Source organism: Emydura macquarii, unplaced genomic scaffold (genome assembly GCF_026122565.2).
Source record: "Emydura macquarii macquarii isolate MOO-44397 ecotype Brisbane River unplaced genomic scaffold, CSIRO-AGI_Emac_v2 contig_1876, whole genome shotgun sequence".
In the NCBI taxonomy this organism is placed as follows: domain Eukaryota; kingdom Metazoa; phylum Chordata; order Testudines; family Chelidae; genus Emydura; species Emydura macquarii.
In genome coordinates, this window is record NW_027132013.1 from 21,015,669 (window position 1) to 21,034,805 (window position 19,137).

Below are 19,137 nucleotides of genomic sequence, written 5' to 3' on the forward strand. Positions count from 1 at the left end.
GACTAGCTCGTCAGTCCCCAGTCTGTAGCTGTGCATGGGATTCTTCTGTCCTAAGTGCAGGACTCTGCACTTGTCCTTGTTGAACCTCATCAGATTTCTTTTGGCCCAATCCTCCAGTTTGTTTAGGTCCTTCTGTATCCTATCCCTACCTTCCAGGGTATCTACCACTCCCCCTAGCTTAGTGTCATCTGCAAACTTGCTGAGGGTGCAATTTACCCCATCCTCCAGATCATTAATGAAGATGTTGAACAAAACCGGTCCCAGGACTGACCCCCACTTTTCCCATCTGCCACAATCGTCCTAGCCCCATTATTTCTAAAACTCAACGAGCTTGAAAAAATCTCATGAGCTAAAGCAGCTTGTCAATGTCCATATCTAAATTCTTACCTGTAAAATTCCAACCATGAATGTCAAGCTGCCTTGCAGGAAATGGCCACCAACAATTACCCCAAAGGAAAAACAGGTGCCCACCTGGCCATCTATCACCTCGCCAATAAACCAGGGTCCTGTAGGGGAAGAAATAAGTTCAGTTGCAATACTGAATATAATATAGAGATGCTTATTCCAGCAGTCCAAAGTATGAGCTAGTATTAGGGAAAACTACTGATTGTCTAGTGATCACTTCAGAATAAAAACCATGTATTGAGCCTGATAAATATCCTCAGTGAAACTAACAAAGCACAGTGCATCATCAACTGATGCCACCTGACACCCTGCAATGAAAGTATTTTTTATGTAAATATAAGCTCTAACAATTCTGATATCACACAGAACATTTTGCTGCAAGTAGAAGTGGTATATCCATCAAAACTATCCTTCTGAAACACAGATCTTTCATCAGGGTTACAGTGTATTTATGCACCTGTCTTTTGCATCTTGATTTAAATCTGGTTCAGGTTACAAATGAAAGTGAGATTGGCACAAATTAATCAGTTTTAGTGGATGTTTATCTGTGTTGCAAAAGTCACCATATAATTTGGTACCATTTTCTTAGGGAAAGACCAGACTAAGTAATCAGGGCATTTTGAGGTCAAAGCTGAGATGCCTTGCTAAGCCGTAATGTGAACTAGATATGCCATATACTCACACTACGCCAAGCTAAAGCCAGGCCTCAGCCCTTTATTTTAAAGGAATAAGTGAGCCAAGTTAAACAAAGTGAATTTGTTTTGAATGTTCAAGGAATACAAATAATTTTAGAATACAAAGTCATGACATTCTAAATTTGGAATACTTAACAAAGAAGCCTTTGGTTTTATTGTGTAAGAATTTTTAAAGTTACAGATAATCCAGATAACTTTTTATTTTATACATAATCTGAAGTTTTGTTGAGAAACCGCTGAACATCCCTGCACATTTTAAAAATCATCATTTACATCCTATAGTATTCTAAGCTACTTACCCAGAGCTGTGTACATACTCAGTATCAGAACAGAGTAATAGAAGGTGTTTGTTTTGCTCAAGATGTGAAGTGAAAAGGAAGTAAGCATTACTAATCCTGGAGGTCCTGAATGAAGGAAGCAGTTCAGAAAAATTATTAATTCAGAAAGTAAAGGATACATAGAAAATATGTCTGTTTAAAACAAATCTACATATTTTTATACAAAATATGTTAAATAAGAAAAATAAATCAACAGAATATTGAGTAAATATGGAGCATAAACATAAGAGAATAAACAAGCAGCTTCTATAAGAACATAAGAATGACCACAGTAGGTCAGACCAATAGTCAAGATAGTCCAGTAGCCTGTCTTCTGACAGTGGCCAATGCCAGGTGCTTCAGAAGGAATCAACAAAACAGTACAATTCCTGTCATCCAGTCCCAGCTTCTGGCAGTTGGAAGTCTAGGGACACCAAGAGCATGGGGTTGTAGCCCCAACCATCCTGTCTAATAGTTATTGGAGGGCCTACCCTCCATGGATTTATCTAATTCTTTTTTGAACCCAGTTATACTTTTGCCCTTCACAATATCCCTGGCAATGAGTTCCACAGGTTAACTATGCATTGTGTGTAGAAGTACTTCCTTCTGTTTGTTTTAAACCTGCTGCCTATTAATTTAATCAGGTAATCCCTAGTTCTTGTATGATGTGAAGGGGTAAATAACACTTCCCTATTCACTTTCTCCATACCATCCATGATTTTATAGACATTATCATATCCTCCCTTAGTCATCTGTTTTCCAAGATGAACTGTCCCACCCTTTTAAATCTCTCCTCGTATGGGAGCTGTTTCATATTCCTAATAATTTTTGTTGTCCTACTCTGTACTTTTTCCAATTCAAATATGTATTTTTTGAGATTGGGTGAACAAAACTGCACGCAGTATTCAAGATGTGGGCATACCATGAATTTATATGGTGGTATTATATTTTCTGTTTTATTATCTATCCCTTTCCCAATAGTTCCTAACATTCTGTGAGCTTTTTTGACTACCCCTGCACACTGAGCAGATGTTTTCAGAGAACTGTCCACAATGATTCCAATATCTCTTTCTTGAGTGGTAACAGCTAATTTAGATTCCATCATTTTGTATGTGTATGATTGGAATTCTTTTTTCCAAATGTGCATTATTTTGCACTTATCAACACTGAATTTCATTTGCCATTTTGTTCACCCAGTTTTGTGAGATCCCTTTGTAACTTTTTGCAGTCTGCTCTGGACTTAACTATCTTGGGTAATTTTGTATCATCTGCAAATTTTGCCACCTCTCTGTTAACCCCGTTCCAGATCATTTATGAATATGTTGAACAGCACATGTCCCAGTACAGATCCTTGGGGGACCCTGTTATTTATCATTCTCCATTGTAAAAAAGGACCATTTATTCATACCATGTGTTTCCTATCTTTTAACCAGTTACTGATCCATGAGAGGACTTTCCCTCTAATCCCATTACTGTTTAGTTTGCTTAGGAGCCTTTGGTGAGGGATCGTGTCAAAGTCTTTATGAAAGTCTAAGCACTTTATATCAGTTGGATCACACTTGTCCACATGCTTGTTGACCCCCTCAAAGAATTCTAATAGATTGGTGAGACATGATGTCCCTTTACAAAACCCATATTGACTTTTCCCCCAACATACTGTGTTCATCTATGTGACTGATAATTCTGTTCTTTACTATAGTTTCAAACACTTTGCTTCGTACTGAAGTTAGGCTCACTGGCCTGTAATTGCCAGAACTGCATGTGAAGCCTTTTTTTAAAAAAAGGCCAAAAAACAGCATTACATTAGCTATCCTCCAGTAGTTCTGCAATTTCATAACTGAGTTCCTTCAGAACTTTTGGGTGAATACCATCTCATCCTGGTGACGTATTACTGTTTAATTTATCAATTTATTCCAAAACCTCCTCTCTATTGACACTTCAATCCAGGACAATTCCTCAGATTTGTCACCTAAAAAGAATGGCTCAGATGCGGGGATCTCCACTATTATTAATGGGATAACACTCATAATGAATTGTGTTCAAAGTTCATCCCTCAGGATTAAACTTAATTTTCAGAAACAAACTCTTTCACATCCAAATGTTATTTCTTTGACTCAATTCTATCTATTGTCTACATTTGATTGGTTTTCTCTAAATTTTAACAGCAGAGAGGAACGTTAATCAAACTGCAGAATTTTCTAGTAGAAATCCAGGCTTCCCTCCCACAAAATATGCAGAAGAAACTGCCAAGGCACTCAACTGATATTTTTCCTTACAATGAGGAACCAACACACATAACAAGACTACACTAAAAATAGAATGAAGAAAAACCTACAACTCCAAATGAATATACTAACTTCCCTGGAATACACAGACAATTGAATTAAAAACAATGAAAAATATGGAGAAAGTTGGTACACCAAGACAAAAGGCAAACTGCTTAGATCAGTAAAAGGTACAAACCCAAAGAGGTGGGTCAATTTAGACTAGACTGAATCAGGTTAAAAATCAAAATATATTTTCTTTGGTTAATTCTAGTCCACACTTGATAGGATCTGATGGCAGTCTCAAAACAAAGGATAGGATTTAAGAAAATGTCTTCCGATAATTCAGCCACATCAGCCTATGCAAAGGCATTAATTCTGTAATGCAAAGTATATATATAGACTGAAATCCAGATAATTTTCTGCAAGCCTCATCTATTGCAGTAGGATTGATCTTCTGAAATCAACAGTTCTCAAACTGATCTGTGGAGCATTTGTTGGTGATCTGCAGAGAGCTGGTTGGTGGGACTTCTTGTTTTCAGGGGCTAAATTTAATTAAGACAGCTAACAATACATTATTTTTCTACATAAGCAGCTGCTGTAATTGCCACAAGAATGTTACACGGTCATGAATGACAAAGGAGGTAGTCACTTGAATCACTTTATTGCAATGTGATCCAAATGAAACTTAAATGATAAGCCTTAATAGATTCACTGTACCAATTCTCATAAAATAAATTTACCGCTAAATATAAAATATTAAATTACAATGAGAACAGATGTTAAAAATGCTATTCCTGTGAAAAGAAAACCTGATTATACTGTATGTCTAAACTAACAAGAAGTGCCGTTAGAGAAGGAAAGATTTTTTTCAGTTGACAGTAATGACAAACCATTGTATGACAACTACAGTTAAACAAGCACTTGTACTGAATTACTACAAAAGGGTTTAGAACATCTCTTTTGCTATAAATAGGATTTTCCAGTAAGCTAACTGAGGTTAAGGGCTTGATCTGTCAGTCAATGGGCGTTTTGCCCAAGCAAAGAACACAGGATCAAGTCCCAAGTGGACTAGACCATATTTTATTTGGCATATCAGAGGTTCTCTAAGCCCTCTTGGAAACAAAATGGAGGCTTCAAGGGAATGAATCTAGTTGAGAGGCGCTACGTGAACAGAGCATGGAAAAAAAAATCAAAATCCTCTTAAAAAAATACAGACAGAACACTGGGTCTTACCTTTGAGTGTTGGCTTTCTACGGTACCTGAAAATAAGAAGCAAGGTGATCTGAACCAGAACAGTCAGCCCAAAGAGTACTCGAGCCTGAAAACAAACACAGTTATTCCAATAAAAGAAAACTTTAAATGGTAGCCATCTTCTTAGTATAGCTGTGTGAAAGTCAACACAATGGGAAAAATAAATGGTTTAATTAAAACAGGTATTTGGAGATTCCTGATACTATCTCATTCAAAAGTAACTATGAGACTTCAGAAACAGGAGAACTTGAGAAAAGTCAATAAATTCAGGTTAGTTCTGGTTTCTATCAGATATATTTTCAGAGTGAAACAACACTGACTCTGGTACAACAGTTGTAATTACAGTAATTACGTTTCCATATCGAAGCAAAATGGAAGATGAATTTTGCAGTCTGTTTCATTGGGTTTCCAAGCTATTGCGCTCACACACATGCCTTGCTTTCAGTCTGATGGATATCACCAACAAACACAAAAATAAAAATGAAATTAAAAATATATATTTCACATAGGAAGACGCTTCTCACCATATACATTTTCAGACTGCTGTGCTGCTTAAAACTACAGTTTTCTTTTAAGTGACTATGGTGAACATCAAAGTCACAGTACGACCTATAACTTCCTTCATACAATTCTATTAATACACCTTAGTCATAAGATTACATCCTCCCATTTATTCCAGTTCTGGTCCTTTGTAAGGATGAAATCCTGTACCTGTTGAAATCAATGGGATTTTCTACTTCAATGAGCCCAGGATTCCACCCTTGGTCTTTAGCTTTGCTAGAGTCAAGCACAACCTAAGCAGATGATGTACAAGTTCTTCCTATAATCCTGCTAGTGCACGTGTGTAATAATCTATTTTCACTACTCTTTACATTTCATATGGGCTTCACTTTTCTGGAAGCCAGACTTGGCAGCTTCATTTTTGTACAACAGCCCCTACAAAAATACATACCTAATGCATGCACAAAGCAGGCATGTGTGCAAAATGGATAGCTATGAATGCAAATGTGAGGATTTTTTGCATGTTTAATCAGTTCATGTTCATCTCTTGGTGCAACTTGGGAACTGATGTCTGAAAATCTCTGTGAAGGTTCTTATATGGCCCAATCACTGCAATATCTGACAAACTCAAACATTAAATAATTTATTCTCAATGTGAGGTAGGAAAATGGCTCCAGAAGTCTCTAGAGAAAAAAACATGTATGACAGCTATTCTGGCTGAAAACACCCACCAGGATGTAGTGGTCAGTAAGGAGAATGAAAGATGACAAGAAGCCAAATCTTAGAGAGAGGTTTTCATCGATAGCAAACGTATGACCTCGAGTGCTGCTCTTTCCAACGGCATCCTAGTTAGGAATAGAACAAAGAAGCAATCAGATGTCAATTGTGCCAAGCAAGTGTCTTGCAAACCACATTCCAGAATAATGCAAAATTTCAGGTAAAGGCTCCTGGCTAGGACTGTTAATTTCTCTAGAAAGATCTGATTAGTATGTACACAGACTGGCAGATTGCTATACTAAGTACTGTACTAAGGTACTAAGGTACTAGGTACTAAGTACCTAAGCACAGGTATATTTTTTTAGGTGAATTATGACAATTTAGTTTTATGTCGCAAGTAAAAGTTTGGCCCTGAGTTTATAATCAGGAAGTGTTGCATGGGTCCCTTTCAGAGACTCAGCAACTTGGGGAAGGGGAGCTACCTTTAAAATAGACTGTGCATTTACTGGTTACTATCAGCTAACAGTTTTTGTTTTTTATATGCCTGGAGATTCTTACCTCAGAAACAAGTTTTGGGTCTGTGTTGTGTTTCATTTCTGATATTTTCTTTAACTAATTGACGTGCTCTCTCCTACAAGCCAGAGTATAGTAATGCGTTTTCTTGCCACTACTGCTATTCTATTTATTCAATATAATTCCCTGATTTGTGCTTCTACATTTGTAGCATTGAAAACCTATCTCCCAGGACATAATAAATTGGACATTTATCAAATTGTCAGAAGTATTTAGTATGTTTTATAATGTAGGTGTGCTCACAAGGATTTAAACTTTGAACAGTATCATAAAATTGTGAGTACTAAAAATTAGACAAATTAGAAAACATTACGAGTATTCACATTCTCTCCAGCTAAATAATCAGCGTTAAAACTGACCCCTCTGTTCCTCCACTTGGATATTAGCTTTTCAGAGTATTCAGTTACTGGATGTGTTAGTGATGTATTAATGCTGGGGGCAGGAAGTTTTTTTATACAGTGCCATCCTATTACAATGGTGGTAAGTGCATATATTTGCACATTGGTATATAGCCAGCCCCACTCAACCCTACTTAAATGTTATACAATGTTTGTGAATGTGTGTGATAGGACATACAGGTCCCACACTGGCAAGGAGAAGGGTTAATGAAGGCCTGTAGACCCACTTGGCCCCACCCAACTACACTTGCAGCAGATACCAGGTGTGGAGAGGGAAGTTAAAAGGAGAAGGCCCAGCTCAGTTCATGGCTGGCCAGGAAGGAGAATAGAGCTTTCCTTGTCCCTTGCTGAGGGAAGACTGGTTTCAGCCAAGAGTCCGAGGCAGCTAGCTGCCTGGATGAGCCTCCTGGTGGATGAGACAACAGAGCTCAGGGAGACTGACCGTATCTGCATAGCAGGGTGAGTTCCTGCTGACAACTCAGAGGGTTTTGAGTTTCTAGCATTTCTTTATTTTTGGATGCTAGTACTGTGAAAAGGGTGAGGCTCAAGTGTGTCTTAGCTGGAGGGCTAAAGCATTGAACCTTGTGACAGGTGGAAAGAGCATCGTGGAAGTGAGCCCTGTAACAATGTTTTTTTTCCCCTTTCATTTGAGAAGAATCAGTTCTGAAATGTTAATGCTTTCTTTAGGAAGAAAAAGTAAAAGGTTAAGAAGAAGCTAGGATGCCCAACGTGAAGAGTACATCAAGGTGACTACAGAAAATCCTTACTGTCCTTATCTTGCTGTATTACAGAGAGAGAAAGTTACATATATGGATTAGTATACTTACCCAAACCATTAACATTTCACAATTTGAAGTATGACTCCCTTAATGAAGAGAGTTTTCTGCCCTAGAGAAATGCTGTGTGGCTAGACTACGCATGGTGAGACAGAAATTGACTTTATCAATCTATTGCTTTCCATGCATAGATGTATACAAAGATGGAGGAGTTTGCTCAGTTTCTATTAGAGCTTCTTAAAGGCACAGTACTAAACTCCAGCTGCCAAAAGGAGAACTGTTCCTCACAACATTATACTCAAACAACACAATGTCAATAAAGATTTGGTACTCTGTGAAATAAAAAACATGGTAGGGGCCAATCTTTGACAAATGTTTAGGTTAATTTCAAACAAACAAACAGTTTACTACAACTTCATCTCCATGGCTCTCCAGATTTGGATCCTTGCCCATTGTAGGCAAGGAACTGCCTTTTTCTTAACTGTCTAAAAATTTGAAGGAACATCACATTAACATATTTCTTGTCCAAGTCAGAGTGCCCCACTTTTGAGGCAATCTTAAAATGGTACTTACTTGTTATTTGAAAATGATTACTTGTTTACCAATGATCTGCTTTCCCCTTGTATCTAACAAGACATTTTGAAGTTTGAATCCTTTTGTACATAGCTTTAAATAGAGTCTCGGTATTAGGGATTCAGACTTTTTCACTGAATAAATCTGATTTCCATTTCTGCTGCCTGGCAGACAAAATTGAAACGTATGAAAATATGTTTGAACTAAACTCATCCCTACTTACATGATGCAATAGGTTGATAGTCTAAGGTATTACAGATTAAAGTAATGAATGCCAGTAGACAGCTCACCTGAACCATCACATCTATGTGATGTAACCCTTCACTGTAGTTTTGAGGGTTCCACTTCAGTACGTAGAGAGGACCAGATACATGATGAGCATCCCCCAAATGAACTCCATCAATACTGACCTCCACAGAAGTTATGAAAAAAGGAGAGAAGACCAAAATTCTAAGAAGTAAAAAATAAACAGGTTCATCATGTGATTTGCAGAAAGGTTTGTCATTACCCCTTGGAGAGAAGTCATTAGGTTATGCTTCCTAATACCTAACAGTTCAAAAGGACTAAAAAAGAAAAGTGCTGGAGTTATTGTTGGCACTCCCCGAGATGTTAGATCCTTGCTGAAATTTACAAAAGTAGTGGGACACCCTGCATAGCTATCTCCCTAACCATCCTCATCAACTTACTGGGAGCCAAGAGTGAAAAGGAATGTGGCAGCCCTCTCCCAAAAAAGTAGGAACAGTCTAGGAGGAGGAGTTTTTCTGTCTAGAGAAAAGAAAATCTTTACGAAAACATTAATACGCATGGTATATGTGGTTCTACTGAACCTATATATGGCATCAATTCACATAATTTTCTCAAAGTATCTTTTTAGTGAAATGAAAATTTAACCAAACAAAACCTGTATTGGTGACTTAGTGGTAGCACAATGCCATGCAAGGGACTCAAGTACAATTCTCACCCTGGATTTCTGATTCTCTGTATTGGCACCCCCAAGGAGAGATGCTGTGAAAAGGAGGCTTTTGTGATAGTATTCAACTCTGTCCACAATCTTTGCCAAGGTCTGATGGTGAAAAACTGGACCATAGAATTGATAAAGTTATAGGTATCCTCAGGACCCTAACTGGAACAGACTTATTAGCTAGACCAGATGAAAGCAAAGGAGATCCATTTATATCAAACATTTCATACCACAATTGGCAGACGTGCATGTGCACACAAAAGTATCGAGATTTTGATGACTATCTGTCAGTCCTTTTTTAAAGTTCTTTTTATATTTTTCTTCCCAGCAGGGTTATAATAAATTTTATGAGAAACATTCACACCCAAGTATCTTAAACAAGAGGAGGCAATTTTAATGGTTTTCCCTTCCATACTGTTTTCATTTCAATTACAGCAGGGGTTCTCAAACTTTTTTTTTTGCTGGAACCCCCTTTAAAAATATTTCAGGCTGCAACGACACCCCCCCAAAAGTGATGACCCTATTCCATGCCATCCTTACCGGCATGCACAGGAGCTGACAGCTTGTGACCCCCACATCATAACCTCGCAACCCCCTGAGGGGTCACGACCCCCTGTTTGAAAACCCCTGAATTAAAGTGTAGCAGTTTGCTTTCCCACCCCCATAGTAATTTTGTACTCCAAAATCTTTCCAAGTTTTTTCATTTCTGATTATGCAATAGACAGTGGAGTAGGGCTCACTCAAATGAAGTAGGCTATCATGCATGTATGGTGAAATACAGTTGTGTGTTCTGCCAGTTAATATATGCAGTATTGTTGGCTGAGTTAGCTGGATGAAAGGTTCTAACAGGATCACAGAAAAACAACCAACAATTAAATAACTTGTTGAACATTTCAAGAGACTGCAGGGTACCTGATGTGGGTGGAGTGAAGAATTTTTACTAGTGGTTCATGAGTAGAGCTGCTATAAAGTAACGATTTGGGGTTGGTGATGAGAACAGCAGGCCATTCTTCAAAGTTCAGATCTGCAAAGCTAAGGAGGTCATGATCAAATGCAAGGATCCGGTACCTGATTATCAGAGGTTAAAACAAGACAATTTTGTTAATGTGGGCTATTGCAAGGGCAAAGGATTTACAAACTGCTGAAAGCTTTTAAACAAGACTGATTCATTTATTTTCCATATTTTTGGTGGAATGTGTAGCAGGTACTAAAACTTTTGGACTGACACTTTCAAATTCATTTTACTTATTATGGAAGCACCATGTGCAGTCCCATAGTTAAGGCTGAGTTGTAGCAGGCATTCAACCATTTTGTTATATATGAAGAATTATTATGAATTATTTGTATTACCATAACACTTACAGCCCTAGCCATGGACCAGCACCCCACTGTGGTAGGTGCTGCAACCACACTTACCCTCCCCAAAATCACAGTATTTACTCTTTGAGCACAGAATGAATTTTCTGAGAATTTACATATCAGTGGGTTAGTTTAGGAATTAACAATAATTAAAATGGGTCCTTTTGAGATATTTACATCCCATATCACACAGTTTCTTTCTCACAAATTATCTTAATAAGCCAAGGGGGATGCTTCACACTTCCTTTATAGTTAAAACTCTGTGAAATTTTGTGCATAGGCTACCTGTGAAAACTTTCAAAAAACAACATGATTAATGTTCATTCCTCCCCTCTCCACGTCTTTCATTTTTCATAACTGAAAGTTTCTTCTTCAGCAGGGTCTGACAAATCATGTTCCGCTACAGAAAACTGTAAAACTGCCCACTTTCAAAACAACTGCCATCTCCTGTTGCTCTTAATGGGACTGAGGTCATAACTTGCTCACAATTAGATACCCTTCTCAAATGGCCACAGGCTGCCCATAAAGATGGCTGCTGGCTTCATTCTCACTGGGAACAATGAGAGGCGGTGGCCATTTTGAAAGAGGACACCTTTCATTGTAACAATACGAGGGTAGGAACAAAAAAAAAAAGAGAGAAAATCCAATGTCTTAATATCTTAATGTAACCTGGGACCACAAATACTAACATGCTTTAATTATATTGTTATTGCATGGTGTCACTACATGGCAAAGTTAAGGTTATTTGGGTACCTTAAGTGTGCGTTTCCACACCTCTGCATGTTTGGATTTTGTTTTAATTTAACCTGATCTCTGAACTGCCTCAGTATTTATAATGATTGGGAGACAGGGTGCACCCCACACCAGCCCTGAAAAGGTTAATGAGGGTCTACAATTAGGTTACCTGTCATCACAAGCAAGAGGCCAGGGTTAATTAAGAGTAAGGCCCAACTGGAGAAGGGGGCCAGGAGGGAAGAGCCAGGAGGCTGAAAGCAGAAGGGGGCTACAGGGGAAGGGCTGCAGTCACTCCCTGGGATGAGGGGGGTCATCAGAGACAAAAAGAAAGTCCAGGGTTAGAATAAGTCCTGAGATCCTGTCCTGGAGCAAGGAGTCTAACAAGAGGCTAAAAGGGAGTGAAGTAGCCACAGGGAACAGAGTAGGCGCCCATGGTAAACCCAGAACTAGGCAAGAGAAGAGAGAGAGAGAGGCTAGGTAGGAAGGAGCCCAGGGAAACATGAACGGGGACTGAACAGATCTGGATTGCTGTGTATAGGGTCCCCGGGTGGGAACCCAGTACAGTACTTGGGTCCGGGTTCCCCTGTTAGCCATGGGTATAATGGCACAGAGTGGGGGCTGAACATGTCTGGAAAAGGCAGTTGGACAGTGGTCCTGTTGGACTTTGTAACCCGGAAGGGGTGAACTAAAGGGGACCTGGCTGGAGGGTTAAGTTACTAGAAGAGTGACTACTGCAGAGAGAGCAGAAGGGGCAACCCGTGCTATATGTGCTATCTTTCCCCGATCTGAAGACGAAGATGCACACTAGCAGTGAGCTGGAATCCTGTTACAGCCTGTAACACGTTTTACCCTAAATTACTTATATTTTACTCAACTGTAACACCATTTTAACATAGTTTTTATTTGTGAATTTAATCCAGATTTGAACCTCTGCCTCCAAAGATTAAAGTATAGCGTGCTAACCCGCTAGGTGACACATTCTTTGTAACATCTACCACTTTTCAGTCTACTGATGGTCTATTTATCAGTTAGACAATTTTTATTTCTGAAGTATGTGAACAGAATAGAACTGATGAAAAGCAATGACATTTTAAAATACCAATAATGATGTTTTAATTACAACTCATACAGCAATTTGTTACCGAACACACAGATATACACTATTTAGATTTCCTGTATTCAGTTTCTAAATATACAAAATAAGGGAAAGAGTGAAGAAAAATGTTTCTTTGGAGTAATTTATTATAATTATTTCAAACTGTTAGGTAGGGGAAAAATTCCCAGTGTTACATATGAAGGTATTTTTTGTGATCATGAATGGTAGGAGCTAATGCAAGAGGGATATTATGTCTGCTGACCTCTCCACAAGGAATAAAAAGAAAAAGCCACCACTTCACCTGGTAGTGTCTGCATATAACATTTACTTTTTCACTGTGGGTTTACTTACTTCCTGTTATCCATCCAGTCTCCTAGCTCCAGTTCCAGAGTGCCCTGAGGGTGCCGACTATGCAGGACTGGCATCAGTCCACGCAGTGTATGGAGGTGCCCACACAAATAGGCTGTGGCAGAGCTAGTAAAAAACAGTATGATTATCATTTTATTGGGAAGAAAATGCCACCTCAGGATAGCTGAAAACTGATGGGCATATCCATGAACAGAAGGATCAAACATAGTTTAATGCTGGAAATATGAAGAAAGAGAAGAAGAGAGATCTTACCTCATTACCATTCGTACTCCTGGGGATGGAGAGATGATTGTTGAAGTGGGGTAATGGCCAAACCAGATGGTTTGGTTGCTATGACGACTTTCTGTGGCCAAGGAAGACAGCTCTTCCATTTGACTCTAAAATGGCAGATGAATTGAAAAGGTGTTTCATTAGCATTCAGGTTATTTAAATCCAAAAATCAAACAAAAAACACCACAAATCACCCTTTAAGTTATAAAGAGCACTTTTTATAATTGCCCCAGTACCCTGGGCATAAATGGAACTTTCCAAACTGCTGTCAATATCCCCCAATTCAAACAGAATCAAATGTTGGAAAAAATAAAGCTACCTGGCATTCAAAGTACCCCTTTTACTTGGGCATCACAAAAGCAACGTAAAGAAGATCTGCATGAGATTATTTTTCCCCCCAAGAAGGATTTTGCCCATTTTTCCTTCTATGTAAAGAAGGCATGCAAGTTGAGAGAGGTGACAGAGGACCAGGGGAATGCACTAAAATGGTGAGAGTGCTTCCTGGAGGTACACACTCAAGAAGTGGTGATGGGAAATGACACTTCCACCACTGGAACCCTCACTTGTGGTATTCCACAAGAATCAATTCTCTCTCCAGTCCTTTTCAACATCTGCATGCAGCCATTAAGTGAAGTGACCCTAGTGTCAGTAGTATGTAGATGACACACAGCTCTATCTATTCTCTGCGTATGACCACACGGCTACCACCGAGATGGCCCAGAATATAAACGAGATCAGCTCATGGATGAAGAGCAGCTGGCTGAATCTGAGAAAAACAGAAGTGATGCTGGTGGGTAAAGGAAATTTTGCAGACTGTGCAGTCACTGGTCGAAAGTACACACCCACAACTGGTCAATTCAGTCCATAGCTTAGGAATACACTTGGATTCCTCACTGATGCTAAAGTTCTCACACAGCATCATTCACAAGTAATGCTTTCTATCAACTCTTATTGGCTAGGAGATTCTGCCCATCCCAACGGGTGGAAACATGGCTTCAGTTATTCATGTCTTTGTCACCTCTCAGCTATACAACAACGTGATATACCTAGACACAACACCTTCAACATTTAGGAAATTGCAACTGGTAAAAAACGCTGCAGCGCATCTCCTCAGCAACACAGACTACCACAATCACATCAAGCCTGTCCTCCACTCCACACACTGGCTTCCCATAGAATTTTGAATCAAGTTAAAAGTCTCGCTCCTTATCTTCAAGCTGCTCCATGGCCTGAGCACAGGATATCTAAAAGCTTGCCTAAAGCTCCAGGATGAAAACCGTGGTTGACAGTTGAACTCTCTTCAACAAAAGTAAAGCTCATCTGTGTGGGACGTGTCTTGGGAGATAGTCTGAAACTGTGGAATGAACTGCTCCAGGAATTAATGACCATCACAAACCTCATCACTCTCCACTTCAAGACTTGATGTTCAAGTGCCTTCTTTAAGATAAATACATAGCATCACATATTTATTAAAAAACCACCCAACACCCTACTTAGGGACAGAACAAACACATGACAGCTATTAGTCATATTGCTTAACGCACTACTGGAAAGTGCTCAAATATGATGGTGATGAGTATGGTATAAGAACCTACACAGAATAAAATAGAAACGTTAGGTTTTGTTTTCTAAATCTGCTTATTTTTTACCTTAGATGTATCAAGTCTGGTTACTTGTGGTACTGCTGCAGGACCTACTGTAGGAATGAAAGGGCTCAGAGAATGTGTATTGTCAGCTCCAATGCCTTAACTGAAGGGGCACAGGTGCTGAATCTTTAACAAAGACATGCTTTCTCCAAAATGTTAAAGTACTGGAGTAAAAGCATTAAACAAAAGCAAAGTTTTAAGTAGTGACTAAAATTCCCTTCCCTCAGTTGTTCAGCTTTCAATCACTTGACTCTTGTGATATATGAGTTATAATCATATAAAAATGGGATGAATTCTGGATGTCAAACTGCGTGAGCATAACAATTTTTTGGTAGTTATAACTAACATTTCACTTGCCTTGAAAGATTTGTGTATTTAGGCTATTTTCTGCATGACTGACAAAAACCGCAGGTGTACAAATCACTTATAAAATCATAGATTCATCTTTAAAACCCGTGGAACAACTTCAATCCACAACATAGCTACAGATAAACACTGATCTTGAACTACCTATTTCTCTCTCCATCCACCAGTTGTCATTTGCAAATGACACTCTTCTTATTTCTATTTGTTTGCTAATAAGCAAAAGCATGTTTAATTCACTGCAGTCAGAGACAAGAGATCAGACTCAGAAATAAACAGTCTCAGCTTGATGATGAATTTTGCCTGCAAAGCTACTGCATCCAGCATGGTTTAGAATAAACAATAGGAAAATAATACTGTATTATTGCATTGCTATAGCACCTTTCCTCCAACTATGTCCAAGTGCTTTACAAATATCAACTTACTTAGGGCTTATCTATACATGGAGTTATTCCAGAATAAGAAAGTATTCACTTAGAGATATTCTGGAATAGCTATTCTGCTTTACATTCAGATCCCACCTTATTCCGGAATAACTTGCACCTGTAGATGAGCCCTTAGCCTCACTACTCTTTTGGGGTAGGTAAAAATTAGGGAACATTTTACTCATCACTGAATACAGTTATTGCAGGGGCAGAAGATGACAACTGTTTAACAAAACATAGCAACGCTACATAACATTTTAGGAGAATAAATTAAAAAGAATACCATACCCATCAGAAACTAGAGAGGGAGGTTAGGGAAGCAAAATGCAAGTATCTGCACTGGAATTTGACCTAAATATCAGAATTAACATTCCTACTCTTTCAAATACTGTCACAGCATCTGTAACGATCACAGAGAACAGGACCTCAATTTTACATCTCATTCAAATGGGTCCAAATCTCTATTCATTGCTTAGGATGCAAACCATCTCTCACATATCTTTCCTGTAGTGCAGTACCACATTCTCAACATAATTGATGATGCTTGTGCACAAACAAAAACAAGTTTGAAACACAAAGAAAACACACAAAGAACATGTTTAACAAATAAAAAAAAGGACAGAATTGGGAAAGAAAGCATTTGTATATTAAAGCTCCAAAGGGGCTGATACCAAAATTGAAGCGTAACAAAAACAAAAAGAGTAGGAAGTTCTTGACAGAGTACTTTAGAAAGAAAAAAAACACAAAACAAAAAACACCCCACCTCTCAATCTGCATTTTTATGTTGGAATGGCAGATTATTTCTTGCAAGAGAGAGAGGGGAAAAAAAGACACACGACACTCTAAAAGGAGAAGAAAGAGCCATATTAATTTTCCTAAGGAAAAAACAAAACAATATTAACATACAAAGACTCACTTCTAGATGGACATTACAGTTTGAAGTGTGGTTGTAAGCCCTGTTAGTCCCAAGATATGAGAAAGACAAGGTAGGTGAGGTAATATCTTTTATAGGACCAACTTCTGTTGGTGAAAGACACACGTTTTCAAGGTATACAGAGGAAGAACTCTGTGTAGCTCGAAAATTTGGCTGGTCTCTTTCATCAATAGTCGTTGGTTTTTAAAAAGATATTACCTCATCCACACTGTCTCTCTCAGACTTTGAGACATTTCTCTTGCTAAAAAACAAACAAATACCAAACCATACATTACAGGAAGTACCAGCAGCTTGTGAGCTGCAATGCAAAGCCTTTTACAGTACCGTGTTTAGAATCCCAAAGAAATTGTATGGTCTCTTGGGGCCTGGGCTGAGGGTAGCATCCATACAGATGAACGAATAATTCCCAAATGGGGTGCTGTGGACATAATGGAAAGAGCCATCTTTATGCCAGGCAGAGTATTTCCTGCCAAAATAAGATGGAAATATTTCAATTAGGAAAGTTTGGAGCAGTGGCAAAAGAGAAAGGATCTAGAACAAATGTAAGATTTCTCATTAGATTCTGTCTTCCTATTGAGGTAAAGTCTATTCTTGAAATCCAAGAGCACTGGAAAGTCTGTACTTCATAGAGGACATACATCTTGACCACATACCTGGGCTAACATCAGGTTAGCACTCAAATGGTTAAAAGAAAGGTCAGAAGGATAGGTAAGTTTTTCCTTGTGCAAAACAGTGCTTTTTACAGATAAAAGACAGGGCAACGAATGCAGGACCCCAGGCAAATCAGCTGAATGACAGGGTAGCAGAGCCATTTGCAACCCTAATTAAAGAGATCTGCAAAGAAAAAAATTGGGCTTGTATCCTGTGTTTAATTTTGGTACACAGAAAAGGCCTGAAAGGATTTTAAAAAATAGTGTGTGCTTACTTCCTTAGAAATAGCAGTAATGTCAAGTCGTATCTTTCCCATTTTATGGGAATTCTTTCCTATATGACTATACTATGGACTGTAAAAAAATTTCAGTCATTAGCTGAAAAGGAGCGGTATTGAATTGATAAGTGTTTTTCAAACATCCCCAAAACAAAATAAAACAGCACACCACATAAAAACTTTTAAATAGTGAATAAAAATAACTTCCCCTCTCAAACAAGTTTAACTTCCCTGGCAACTGTGCTGTCATAATCCTACCAGTTCTCCAGTAACCCACAGAGGCACAAGAAAAACATGACTTGAATGTCTTATGTAAAATACAAGCAGATTTTTAATAAACTTTCCAGACTTTCTGGGAAGCAGAAGGAAGGCTTTCCTTTGCATATTCCTTAATACAAGTGTTGGAATTCATGTATTTGAAAAAGAGTTTTTTAAAAGTAGGGAGAAATGGAAATTTATTTCCATCATTCCTGTTCAAGGCGTTATACTAGTTTCTCTTGACATAAAGGAATGAGGTATAGAATGAATGTTTATTTCTGGTTTACAGGTGTCCTTAACCCTAGGCACTGCTGATTTCTAAATAAAGATTGATGAAAGTGTCGTCTTCTTGAAAGAAATTTTACTCCTTTACTCTATTAGGACAAGGAGTCAACCTTCCAGCCAATGGCATTTATTAAGATGCTCAAATGAAAGTTGTTAAATTCTATATGACATCTAAATTATAATTGTACAAAATTATATGATTAGCTGAGGTTTTTGTTTTTAATTTTGGCATATTCTAAGCCCCACAGTATGTACAGGCTAAAGTGACCTTAAATAAGAAATATAATTGGTTCTGTTAAATTAATGCACCAAGAAAACAGTTTAAATTATTAGGAATTTGTAACCTCTACCAATTATTCTAATTGTAAATGGCCAATAAACTAGGGCTGAGCAGAAGGAAAAAACAATACCTTAAAAATAAGCAAGTACAGCACCTGCAATTAGAATGCTAATCTTCCAATACTAAATAAAACTATTTTGCCAAAACTTACTGTAAAGGGCTGCCTTAGCACAGCACCTCATGAACTGCAATAAAAAAACTGGGAGTTTGATATCACCACATCAAGAGGCTCTGTTTTTACTCCCACTTAAAGTATGGTGAACAGATTTGAGTTTTACCTTCTATGTTCATGGGCCAGAGAAATAATAGGCACTGCTGTTCTTGAGTTAATAAAATCACATCATTCTGCTAATCTTTGCATTCTAAGTACAATTGCTGCCTTCTGCAATTTTAATACAGAACAGTTAACAGCAGCATGCAATGCCAATAAAGCACATGCTTTTCTCCTCCCTTCCCGTTTTTTTTTTGTTTTTAACATCCTGCAAGCTATGTGTGACAAAGAACAAATTTTTCTTGGAAGTGCACAGAGGCAGGGTAGTCTCCTTTTGACCCAGACAAAAGAACTATTGTTCTGAGTCATTGCCTATTCTTGTTTTAATTTAAGGAAAATGCCCCCATAATCCTTCATTTTACACTTCCATCTCCTTCTTCTCTCCCCTCTACTTCTTATTAATGAGCTTTTCCTGGAAATTTAC

General features: G+C 38.3%; 1 protein-coding gene across 12 annotated transcripts in view; it reads right to left on the reverse strand.

Moving 5' to 3' along the window:
* Nucleotides 1-19,137, reverse strand: part of TMEM62 (transmembrane protein 62) — a 39,646-nt gene that overhangs the window by 7,851 nt on the left and 12,658 nt on the right. For 8 of the 12 annotated variants that reach the window (XR_010921642.1, XM_067557892.1, XM_067557894.1 and 5 more), the window contains 9 exons: nucleotides 16,956-17,097; nucleotides 13,246-13,370; nucleotides 12,976-13,098; nucleotides 10,347-10,502; nucleotides 8,764-8,923; nucleotides 6,168-6,281; nucleotides 4,918-5,002; nucleotides 1,400-1,504; nucleotides 388-506 (listed from right to left, as the gene is read on the reverse strand). Coding sequence is in view for 11 of the 12 variants with exons in the window: in XM_067557892.1 (XP_067413993.1) it covers nucleotides 388-506; nucleotides 1,400-1,504; nucleotides 4,918-5,002; nucleotides 6,168-6,281; nucleotides 8,764-8,923; nucleotides 10,347-10,502; nucleotides 12,976-13,098; nucleotides 13,246-13,370; nucleotides 16,956-17,097 (1,129 nt within the window). In the remaining variant the exon portion in view is untranslated. The remainder of the gene's footprint in view (nucleotides 1-387; nucleotides 507-1,399; nucleotides 1,505-4,917; nucleotides 5,003-6,167; nucleotides 6,282-8,763; nucleotides 8,924-10,346; nucleotides 10,503-12,975; nucleotides 13,099-13,245; nucleotides 13,371-16,955; nucleotides 17,098-19,137) is intronic. The other 4 variants (XM_067557893.1, XM_067557897.1, XM_067557890.1 and 1 more) reach the window with 3 other exon arrangements.